General features: G+C 39.5%; 1 protein-coding gene across 4 annotated transcripts; it reads right to left on the bottom strand.

Moving 5' to 3' along the window:
- Positions 1-601: 601 nt before the first annotated feature.
- On the bottom strand, positions 602-12,345 carry LOC139934836 (lathosterol oxidase-like). 4 transcript variants are annotated; one of them, XM_071929241.1, is made up of 4 exons: positions 11,865-12,345; positions 3,122-3,388; positions 2,029-2,164; positions 602-1,611 (listed from the first exon to the last, which is right to left on the bottom strand). In XM_071929241.1, exons 2-4 carry the CDS (start codon positions 3,332-3,334, stop codon positions 1,109-1,111), a joined length of 852 nt encoding a protein of 283 aa, XP_071785342.1. In that variant the 5' UTR covers positions 3,335-3,388; positions 11,865-12,345; the 3' UTR covers positions 602-1,108. The 4 variants fall into 4 exon arrangements, with proteins under 4 accessions (XP_071785342.1, XP_071785341.1, XP_071785344.1 ...); XM_071929240.1 differs by lacking the exon at positions 11,865-12,345 and adding an exon at positions 7,212-7,464; XM_071929243.1 differs by lacking the exon at positions 11,865-12,345 and adding an exon at positions 7,291-7,464.
- Between the last annotated feature and the right edge of the window lie 108 nt (positions 12,346-12,453).

Here is a 12,453-nt window from a genome sequence, read left to right as displayed (position 1 = left end):
TTGTGAAAAGGTATATAATTATGTATACAAGCTTCTTCAAATAGCGCCCTCTTTTGAAACCTCCTCCTTCAGCCCATGTTAATAATTTCTTATGGGAGACAGATCTCTAAAGGACAGATTTCCCTATGCAATCCCGAATTGTGTGTTTTTCCAAACCGACTTTCTATTAGTGTTCATATAGAAGCACTCTTCCAATTCCAACGCCACAACGGAAACTCCGTGGTATAGTAGCCTTACCTTGCACATAACACAAGAAGGAAAGTTCTCTACAAAATGATAACCAGTTTGGCGGTTAAATATCTGCCTTTCCTCTTACGGTGAGCCCCTACAAGTACGCCACAATGGGGGGGGGGGGGGGGGGGGGGGCAGAATCACAGCAACATAATCGCATAACACATTGACAAACCAACCTGCCAAAGCCGTTGGTATATCTACGGCTACGGCTGATCACCTTGTATATTACAAGCGTTGAAGTATACAGGAGGTCCATAGCAACACACCTTAGCAACAGCCACAGTCGCTAATTCGGACAGTGAACAAATAATACAACTTCAATATTCTTCGGTTATAAACACATTATGTTTAATATCGAAATGTGTGCACTTATTAATTAACGGTATAAAATGTATTTACATTCATTCATAATCCAGAACACTCACTTGTTTGTACAAAATTAATTTGTGTGACAAGATCCAATACAGGCGATTACACATTTTTTTAAAGTCAATAAATTAATGTTCATTCTTAGATAGACTTTTACGCATTATTATTAATATGTACAAGTTCGATGAATATTTAAATAATCTTGTTCTTTCGTCCAGGCTGATCAGCATGCAAAGATCAAAATAAACTGTGAATGAAAAGTCACCTGATAAACTGTTTGTGTCTCTAGCTTGTAAGTTTCGTTTATGCGCCAATTTTTTTGCTTCAGAAAAGTCTGATCTTCAAACTTGAGTGCAAGTTGAGTTCATTGCATGCTGCAGATGTGAAATAAACACGAACAAATCCAAGATGGCCGACACATTCGACGATTCCTTCCGACAATAGTTTGTATTTTAGTGTTCCACAATGGGTGTGTATAGTTCATGGCTTGCCTTCTCTCAAACATCTAATCTTGATGGCCCTTTTTAAGTCTCTCTTTCTCCAAGATGTCATCCACCAAAGATTTACCTTCGAAAGCCGACGGTGTTTTAAACGAGCCACCGATACGATCCCACAGCGTGAAGTACTGGCCGTAGTTGTAATTGTAATACAGATGGTGATCACTGTGGTGTGCTGAGCCATTGATGAACGGTCTGAGAATGGCAGGTACCCGGTAGTCACCGTCGTGGATACTGATGGTCCACACGTTCACCAGGAAGAACAGCACCAGGTACACGTATTTATTGAGCGGGAACATGAAAGGGTAGATGTGGTACGGGACGCTCTGAAGGAACCCGTCTATTGGGTGGAAGGCGTGGCTGGCGAACGGGGTGGGGACCTTCCAGATGTGGTGCATCTTGTGGATGCGTCGGTAGAGAAGGCGATGGTGCATGGCTCGGTGGATCCAGTAAATGGCGCAATCGGTGAAAAAGATAAAACCAACGATGTCTCTGATGTTTAACAACAAACCTAAAGACCAAAAGGAAATTTACAAAATCTTAAGTACAATGTTAAAAGATCGATTTGTTGTTGTCAAGGTGTTAACAATCTTTTGTTTCTACCATTTATATCAGTATGAACCAACTGCGAGGGCACAAATTACATAAAGCTGCTAAGCATAAAGTTCACTCGACAAATTTCTTTGTTAAGCAAAAACTGACTGGGGCACAAGTCACAACAATGCAAACTTGATTTACTTTTGCCTGCCAATATTGCTGAGCAATAATTTACTTTGCAATTAGCAAGTTTTTGTGAGATGAAATTCGGCCCAGGTCGTGTCTAAGTAGCTTCGGCTACGACTATGTCCAATGGCTGCCGTAACTAATAGCAACTGACGAAGCCTATCAATTCGTACACGGTATTCAGCAAACTATTTTATTCTCTTACCAAAACTTCCCGGTTGTGGTGAACCATCGAATAGTTTGCTGTACCCGCGAACTTCTACAAAAAACATGGCGGCCGTGAAGACTCCGATGACTGGTAAGATCTTGAGTGATGTGGTTATCTCCAGCCACTTCTGATTCTGTTAAAAAGAAAGGTGTGGTTTGGTAAATCAATACTCTTAAAGGCAGTGGACACTATTGGTAATTACTCAAAATAATTATTAGCATAAAACCTTTGTTGGTGACGAGCAATGGGGAGAAGTTGATGGTATAAAACATTGTGAGAAACGGCTCCCTCTGAAGAGCCATAGTTTTCGAGAAAGAAGTAATTTTCCATGAAATTGGTTTCAAGACCTCAGATTTAGAACTTGAGGTCTCGAAATCAACCATCTAAACGCACACAACTTCGTGTGACAAGGGTGTTTTTTCTTTCATTGTTATCTCGCAAGTTCGATGACCGATTGAGCTCAAATTTTCACAGGTTTGTTATTTTATGCATATGTTGAGATACACTAACTGTGAAGGCTAGTCTTTGACAATTACCAATAGTGTCCACTGTCTTTAACACTAACAGCAAAACATTGGTTGGTAAAGTAGTAGGCTATGCCTTTTTTAACATCATTCGATAGTTTTGGCAAGTTTTAATTGGAAAAAATGAATCTGATGAGCTTTTTTGAAAGCAATTGTCATCAAATTGTGTATTCCAATAGGGATTGTTCTTTCTGGGTGGACATTATCGCTTTGGCTTTTCGGTGAAATCTCATTCACACATTGTATGCAACGTGAACAATTGAACGAGTCCACAAACCAAAGGTATATTTTGCTTTAAAAAAACAAGGTGTTCAAGAGGTGCTCGTATAGACCTTTATCATGCTGCCTCCATCTTGGTCATGTTCCTCGTATCGAATAACAATAATGCATGATAATAATCACATTGCCGTCTGTTCTAAGGAACCAGACTATTTTGTTCTTCTAGCCTCGGTTTGGTACCATTGATATCAAAGAGGGGAAATCAAGATGGCTGCACCGTCATAAAGGTCAATTGCACGAATACCTTTACAAACAGAAACGTATGCTTGAATTTCTTTCACACAAACCTTTAAAAATAGAGGATGTCTCTCCAGCCGGTGGTCGAAGAGGAAGTAGTAGTTGAATGCCGCTGAAGAAATATACACAAGTATCCCGGAGGAAATGGTGATCAAGAAGAGACTCAAGAACTGGCGAGCCCAATACCCGCTCTCCCAGCTCTCCGGGTAGACGTGGTAGGCATCGAACAGATACTCATCGGCTAAGTCCAATACCGTATCCATAGTGCATCAGAGTAAGAGTGGATGTCGGACGAGAGAATGGTTTAACATTTAAATCTGTTTGGAGGGAAAGGAACATGAAGGAATAAGTGAAGTGGCCATTTTGGTTGGCTGCTTTATGAAAGCGCGAGATATAAAGTTTATATTTAAGGCAAATATCAACACGATTCATACGTCAGAGAGAGAGGGGAAAGATTTGTATATGAGGAATATTGACCTGATGCATGCACTTTACTTTAAAATACTAGAAATTGGCGCGCGTCTTTACTGCTGTGTTTTGGGGCAAAATATTCGTGGAGTTGTGTACCTCGGATCGCATTGCACGTCATAGCCCAAGGCAAGGAACGTGTAAGAATGCCGAGCTTTGCAAACTGCACAGTTGAAGCCACATCCTGAAATCAAACTTGGCTTGGCTTAAAGGCACTGGACACCTTTGGTAAAAGTTGTCAAGGACGCAGTATTCTCGTTTTGGTGTATACCCAATGCATACAAATAACGGTCTTTGACAATTTTGACTTAATTGGTCATCGAAGTTGCACCGGAGAATATTGAAAGAAAAATAACCCTTCGTGCAGAAATAGTTTGTGCTTTCACATGGTTAAAATAAAACGAGTAAAAAGTTAGTATACCTAGTTCTCACAAACACACTTTACTTCAGCCGCAACCGTTTCAATGATAATATCAACAGCTCTCTAATACTCGTTATCAAAAGTAAGTTTTTATAATAAGCCGTTCTGGTTAACACTGTGTTTTCAAAGCATAAGAGAGCGTTAACTTATTAGAATTTTAATGCAGGTGATGGATGATTGGAATTCGAACTAAGTCAAACCAAAAGTGGTAGAGGAATTAGTTATACCCGTAAACGTTTATATTTTATGGCGATTTTCGTTTCTCAAGTCAATTCAACTGTAAAGTAACATGCGAAATTTGTATGATTTCAAATTCGTTCAAAAGTAGAAGAAAAAAACGAGAAAAAAAATCTCCCCGCCAAAAAAATTGCCTTCCACATGAAACTTAAATAACTTGTAAACGTTTTAGATATCATACCTTTACAATAGCGCTAGCTGTGGTCTCAGTATCCGTTGGCCGCAGTAAGCAAAGTAATATCGATTACAATATTTCCACCAATTTTATACATGCGCGAATGGACGAACTTTGGCCACACTCAGCTATAACTGGAACTAAGTATCTAAATTTGGCAAGATAAGACCAGCTCGATCAATAATGAGCTATGATTAGAATGCTGAAGCGATTCATTTTTGTGTCAACTTGTGTGGTAGAGGGCCTATCCCGATTTAGATTAATAAACCAATGGTTAATTAATTTAGATCACAAAACCGCAACATTTCAGTGCTTCCATATTTGAGCAGAAACTCAAATAAACGTCTGTTTGTGTTAGGCCATGAGCCTGGTTTCTTATCTATACTTAAATCTTAAATTAAGGGAAGGTATAACAACACACAAGATGGAGTATAAACCAGGATTAAAGTCACTTGACACTATTGGTAATTGTCAAAGACCAGTCTTCTCACTCAGTGTATCTCAACAAATGCATATTAATAACAAACCTGTGAAATTTTGAGCTCAGTTGGTTGTCGAAGTTGGAAAAACACCCTTGTCACACGAATGTGTGTTCTTTCAGATGATTGAAAATAACTTCTGGAAAACCACGTTACTTCAGAGGGAGCCGCGTCTTGTTTCTCACAATGTTTTCTATCAACAGCTCCCCATTACTCGTTACCAAGTAAGGTTTTATAATAATTATTTTGAGTAATAAATAAAATAAACTGGTGTCCACTGCCTTTACGGCAGGATGGAGCTCCTTTGGACGATAAAGAGAAATAGTGGATGATAAGACCATATTATGGTACTTGGAAGAAAAGTATATGATCAGTGTGGGACATCAATAACTTATGGAGCAGAAACATAGACAACAACAACAACAAAACTGATAGAGCATAAACTCCGCACAGCAAAGAGCAATGGAGAGGTCGTGGGTTCTAATCCCACCCGAGTAACATGCCTGTGATATGTTTTCACAGGACTCGGGAAAGTACTGAGTATACAGTGCTAACACACATAGGTGTATGGGTAAAAAAATAAAATAATAATATTCTTTATCCCCGATGCAAATTTAACATCTATTATAATGAAGATCTCAATTAGAGAGAGGATCATATTACACATAATTACGAAACAAAACTAGTGTTGGGTTAGACAGCATAAGGACTACAAAACAAGATACTAATTTATTCCTCCATGGTTGGAGATGGGCTGGATAAATTACCCGAAGATATGACGATAGATGTGGACAACACGAATACTGGATTGGCATCATAAGAGAAAGGAAAAGATGTAAAGACAGAGAAGAATACTGAAAAGTTTACATCAAGGTTTATTGAGGAACAAAGTGGACAAGAACTGCAAGAAAAAGACTAAGAATGGCATTTACATTATAAGGAGGGTTATCTAACACTGGATGAACACAGCCTAAATGGTGGACGATGATAACATTTTGTGTAACCGAAGCGATTACTGCCAAATTGGAAAAGATCCAATACGCCAACGTAAGGCCCCTGCTCCGTGTTGAGACGACGTGTTCAACGCGTGACATCGACAGTCCACGCAGCGGTAAACAGGCTGCTATAAGAAGTTTAAAACCAATTGTTTATTACGTGGTGCTAAGGATTAGGTCTCACTAAAGGCCCATTCACACGAGCGCTGCAAACGAGGGTCCCGTGCGATTTCTTAACATCGATGTTATGAAATCGCAAATCCACGTCGTGTGAATGCTATGTATGTTACAAAATTACCTGGGTCCCGTGTTGTTCATAACACAGATCGAGACCTCCTCCAAAAAATCGCATCGATGTTATAATCATGGGGAGCCATCGTCTGAACCGAATGCCTGCGATCGTAACGAGGGACCACTGCGTTGACACGTGTAGAACTATGGAGGAAGAAATGGGCGAACTATAGCATGCATATACATGTACATGTACATACACGTGATGTATATCTGCTCAACGCTGGACAACGATCGTTTGGCTGGTGGGTTTTGTGGCCGGATGCTAGACCAGTCCAAACCTTGAAGCAAAAACATCGTTCAATCGGGAGCAGAATACGTCTTTTGGCAAAGCTTTTCGATGTTTTAATTCACCATTTGTTATGTCTCATCAACAATTCCATATCTACAAAACATTTTCATTCAACAATGTAGCGTTTTTAACGTCAAAAACTCTATTTGAATCGTGGAATTTTGTGTTTTTCTTCGACTCGAACATGACTCGACGTTGCTGGATCGCTGCATTTCAAGACAAGCTCAAACCTTGAAGCAAAAACATCGTTCATTCGGAAGCAGAATACGTCATTTGGTTAAGCTTTTCGATGTTTTAATTCATTATTTGGTATGTGTCATCAATAACTTCATATCTATAAAGCATTTCCATTCAACAATGTAGCATTTTTAACGTCCAAAAAGCTATTTGAATCGTGTTTTTCTTTTTTTAGCTTCGAAAACGTAACCCCCTTCCCGCCGGCCACCGGGATGAGAGTTACGTTATCGCAAATGTTTGTAAAATATTCTACATTTTATGTGACTTAAAATGAAATTGATTTAAATGAAATTGATTTATTTTGTTCCTTTTAACTGTAAGGTTTTTGTTTTAACTCAAACCTCTTGCTTGTAGACTTTAGTCCATGCAGTCAAGCCTACCCAAACGAGGGACGTATGTTTACATGTGTGTGTGTGTGTGTCGTGTGAATGCTCGCTAAAAAATCGCACGCGGTAAAGGTGACAGACGGCTGGCGCCCTTAACCAGGGACCCTCGTTTGCAGCGCTCGTGTGAATGGGCCTTAATTTAAACTTCGTCCCACTCACCTTGCAAGAAATACCTGGCGCTCAGTATCCTTTGGAATGGGTCGACACATTAAATAGCCGACAAAAACTACATACTTACCATCTACATGAAAATACCTGCAGATAATATGCCACTGATACCACCCTTAAAACCCCGAAAAACAAACAGCATCGAAACAAAACAATCATTACAAAACAAACAAACCAGCCAGGAATCGGTGACATCTCTTTGTCCCTCTGTTAATTTACATGCATTTTTGGCAACCGCTTCCATTAGTTTTGTACCACCTGGGGACCTTCGCCCAACCGTGAACGTGTTTCCACACCTAACGGATCCGGTTACTAATTCTAATTCCTTTGTGGGGTACAAGTTGAATACAGAGTTTTTGTGTGGTGTCCATACATTGTTTAAAATACCCCGCAATGGCACTGCCCTAAGCTCATCATAATTCACTTTATGGATTTGGGAGGTGTCACATATCTCGCATCATCCTTAAAGAGGGATACATGTGCCTTCTGCTTAGCCCATACACTTGACCAATTAATTATGGAATCATATAATTGATTGAAATTCTGAATAAAACATTTATATTATGCATCTTCATTTCTTTCGTTTGCACCGTTTTAACAGTTTGTTGTTTGTCTGTTTGACAAATTTGGGGGTGTTTCTCTGTTTATCTGCATGTCTTTCTTATACATACGCTTTTTCATCTGTATTGATAGTAACCAAAATAGATTATCCGCTGTGCTGAAAATAAGACACACAGAATTTAAACTTGACACCACACCCCACAATCACGTGCACCATCCACACTTGAACACGGATATAGGCCTAGGCTATTTGCGTCCGTATTTCATTTATATTCGAATATAGATCAGATAACAGCAAACAATCAGACTACATTGCTTAGGTGCCGAAATCTATTTAAGGGCTTTATCGGTTAAAATAACACGAGAACGCAATTTTTCCTGGACAGTCATTGTGTGTTGGATAGGCCTAAAGGTCAAGCATTACTATTTTTGTATGGATCACTGAAGATAAAGGTTGGGTGCTACATATACATACAGAACAGTCTGCAACATCGCCATATTAGGCCTACTCCAAAAACTTACATGAATCTGCATATTATTGTTTGTGGAATATCATATATGGTAATTATTTTTGTCAAACGGTATGTGTTACAACAACAGACTGTGTGAACGGACTACAGTTACGAGAAAAAAATGTTTCCTTCCTCCATAGAAAGACATACGAGCACAACATGGAAGTCATGTGGCTTAGAAAATGATATCAATTTGCGAATATCACTGCAAAGACGGGATGCTTAAAGCATGGAGGTAGAATTCTACCTCCATGCTTAAAGGCTGTGGACACTTTTGGTAATTGTCAAAGACTAGCCTTCACAGTCGGTGTATCTCAACATATGCATAAAATAACAAACCTGTGATAATTTGAGCTCAATCGGTCATCGAAGTTGCGAGATAATAACGAATCGAAAAAAACACCCCTGTCACACGAAGTTGTGTGCGTTTAGATGCTTGATTTCGAGACCTCAAGTTCTAAATCTGAGGTCTCGAAATCAAATTCGTGGAAAATTACTTTTTTTTTCTCGAAAACTATGGCACTTCAGAGGGAGCCGTTTCTCGCAATGTTTTATACCATCAACCTCTCCCCATTACTCGTCACCAAGAAAGCTTTTATGCTAATAATTATTTTGAGTAATAACCAATAGTGTCCACTGCCTTTAAAGTGTTGTCACACATTCTGAAAGGAAAATCAAAATGTACATCGTTGGGTGTTAAAGACACTGGACACTATTGGCAATTGTCAAAGACCAGTCTTCTCAAAATAACAAACCTGAGAAAATTTGAGTTCTATTGGTCGTCGAAGTTGCGAGATAACGGAGGGGAAAAAAACTTGTCACACGAAGTTGTGTGCTCACAGATGCTTGATTTCGAGTCCTTAAAATCTAATTCTGTGGTCTCGAAATCAAACTTTAATATTTTAGTGGAAAACTGTTTCTTCCTCGAAAACTACGTTACTTCAGAGTGATCCGTTTCTCACAATGTGTTATCATCAACAGCTCCACAATGACCGCTGACAAGTAAGTTTTTATGCTAAAAAATATTTCGAGTAATTACCAAGTGTGTCCAGGGGTGGATTTCACAAAGAGTTAGGACTAGTCTTTTCTTGAGTTGGGACGAGTTACTAGTCCTAACTTAGGACTAGCTGTACGTTTTTGATATCTCTTAGGACTAGTCCTAAGTTAGGACTAGTCCTAACTCTTTGTGAAATTGACCCCATCAGTGCCTTTAATATTTGAAAGTAATAAAATTATGAACAAGTGCAAAAGGTGAGTGACTGGAGTGACACGCTATAACTTGGTTCATAAGCTGGCAAGTTACTGAAAAAGTTAAGGGCAAACATTGCGTCATATAAAACAAGAAGCAAGAAAACTCAATTAGTAGACAATTTGGAAACACCCGTAAGTTCTAGACTTAAAATGGGACCATTATATACACGTCACAGCAGTAATCTCGCGAGAAGAAGCAGTCTCGCGAGATAGTTGCGAGAGAGCCAATTCTCTACCACTGTGACAATTATTTTAACGACTTTTCCATTAGTTTATACGACCGTACCCGCATTTTTACAGAAAATGTTCCAAGGGAAATGTTGAGGCCCGTTGATTTAAAGACAAGGCAAAACTGTTTTATTATTTTCAATCTAAAGCTCACTTAATAGGATTATAATATAGACCTATACCAATCATAAACAGACAACATGGGAATATCAAAATCCTATCAACTTGTCGATTTCTACTGCGCCGAACAAATTGCAGACAAAACCAAAATCGCCTTTGCTTTCACCATAAAAAGTGACCGTGAATGCGCCACACAGACTGGTAATTGATGAACAACCAATCAATAACCCGTCATGGATTACAAATAAACAAATAAGCAATCAAGCAAACATCCCAACAAACAGACGAACAAACAAACAAACAAACGAATAGTTATGTAATGTTGACCAAGGAGCACACAGGCCGATGAAAACACAATGTTCCATTTATTGACACCCACGATTTGTTTCATCATAATTATTGGATTTGACAGTGTTCGTTAGCACCAACTAGGCCTACATATTTCGGTATTGGCAGAGCTATATACCAGGGCCCAAAATCTGCTACGCAACAATAAGCCCAAAGCAGAATACCAGTCACAACTGCTACATGTGAAATGGTGTTTTAGCTGGTAACCTTTCTCTGGTTAGCAAAATTCAGTGCGTTTAGCTAGTTTTTTCGTGCTTCACGAAAGTGAGCTCTGTCGAGAATTGTCACATCACACGTGTCCCCCGGCCTGTAGAAGAACCTAAAAGATGACTAAATTGACACCATAGAGAAATTGGCATTTTACATGAGCCCAGTAAACTGATTACACGTTTTACAAGGCAATCGGATAATACCGGCAGAGTATTTAGACCATGTCAGACGGTGTGGACTCTCATCTTGAGTGAAAGGCTCAGCAGGTGTAATACCACGTATCAATGTGGGATCTATTGGGATTAAAGAGGGATTAAGTCACAACTTAAGATCGCCACCGGATATCCAACGAGGTTTTTAGCGAGAAGTACATCCATTGAGTCAATTGTTAGTACAGTTGTGCATTGATTATTTCTTTTATATAAGAATCAGAGTCTACAAGTTAAGCTGGCATTTGGATAAACTTTTCTTTAAAAAAGTTTAATCCGTGGTCGTCTTTAAAATATCGTGACTTATTTTGACTGGTGTTTTTGTGACGACTATCTTTGATTGCAGGAAACAAGTCGTGCAAGGGCCCCATATGCATGTCCCTTCCCCAGGCCACATCCCAACCATGGATGAGGAATATTAACATTCAAAACTTTAAAAGGTCTTCTGAAGTTGCTCTTTTGTTTTCACATCAGATTATTCATCAGAAAATGTGCCGTCTATCGTTAAAATCAGGGCCCAGTAAAGCTGTTTAAGGATTTGGGTACTTTTTCAAAATGTCCACAGATTTACATTAAACCTACAGGGTTTGAAGATAGTGGAAAGCTTCCCTTCAAATATTACTAAGGTTGTTTAGTTTTTGAGAAATTACTAAAACAAGTCACAAAATAATTTTGGCCCCCCCCCCCCCATGAGACCAAAATTGTTTTAGCATGTAAATCCCCTTAACCAGGTATAATAATCAAAACCATAACTGGTTAAAGGAACACGTTGCCTTGGATCGGACGAGTTGGTCAAAACAAAAGCGTTTGTAACCGTTTTTTATAAAATGCATATGGGTAGAAAGATGTTGTAAAAGTAGAATACAATGATCCACACAAGTTTGACTCGAAATTGCGTGGTTTTCCTTCTACTGTGCGAACTAACACGGTCGGCCATTTATGGGAGTCAAAATTTTGACCCCCATAAATGGCCGACGTGTTAGTCGACGAGGTAAAAGGAAAACCACGCAATTTCGAGGCATGTTTGTGTGGATCATTGTATTCTACTTTTACAACATCTTTCTAGAGGAAAATTGACTAGAGGAAAAACAATGCCCTAGTAAAATTACAAGCTATACTGGTCCTGCTCCTGGCCAGTCAATAAACAAAAAGTTAACAGAAAACCACGACCAGCAGTCTCGGCCAAAACAAAACACAAAGCTCACCTAATTAGTATGCGAGTATATCCAGACGACACATGCACTCCGAGGGAAAAACATCATCTTCACAGTTCAGGAATGTCAAACTACTTGTTGTGTGTTTCCTCAGAACACAACACCAGCTCAGTGGTCTTTAAAACAATTACTGCCCAAATGACAGAGGAATGACCCAAACACTTTTGTAGAGTTAACTTCTCCTTGGTGGTGGTGGTGGTTGTGATCAGGCACTGTCACGCAAGAGTATAGCATTACAGGTCCATGGTAGGATTAGGTAACAGGTAAATCTCGCTAATCCAAAATGTCAAACTGTCCTGCTGACATAGCGAGAGACAGCAGTGACCAGACAGTTAACGGTCCGTGTTTCAAGATGGTTATCAGGGGGAGACAGACTGTTAGAAGATAGTTGCAGATCTTCGTCGTGTGGTGTCCTCACGAATTAACCGGAAATGTTCCGGTTGTGTGTCTAAGATGTTTGGTATGTGCCGTGTGTACATATATCGCTTCCGGTGTAGGAACTGCAGTGGTTCCGTGAAGGCGGTGTGAGAGCGCGTAGGCAGAGTGAGTGAGGTGTAGGAAATTGAACCGATGTGGAGGT

This window comes from Asterias amurensis, chromosome 3 (assembly GCF_032118995.1).
Source record: "Asterias amurensis chromosome 3, ASM3211899v1".
Classification (NCBI taxonomy): Eukaryota; Metazoa; Echinodermata; class Asteroidea; order Forcipulatida; family Asteriidae; genus Asterias; species Asterias amurensis.
Note: the sequence above shows the minus strand (reverse complement) of the source record. Positions and strands in the feature narration are given on the sequence as shown.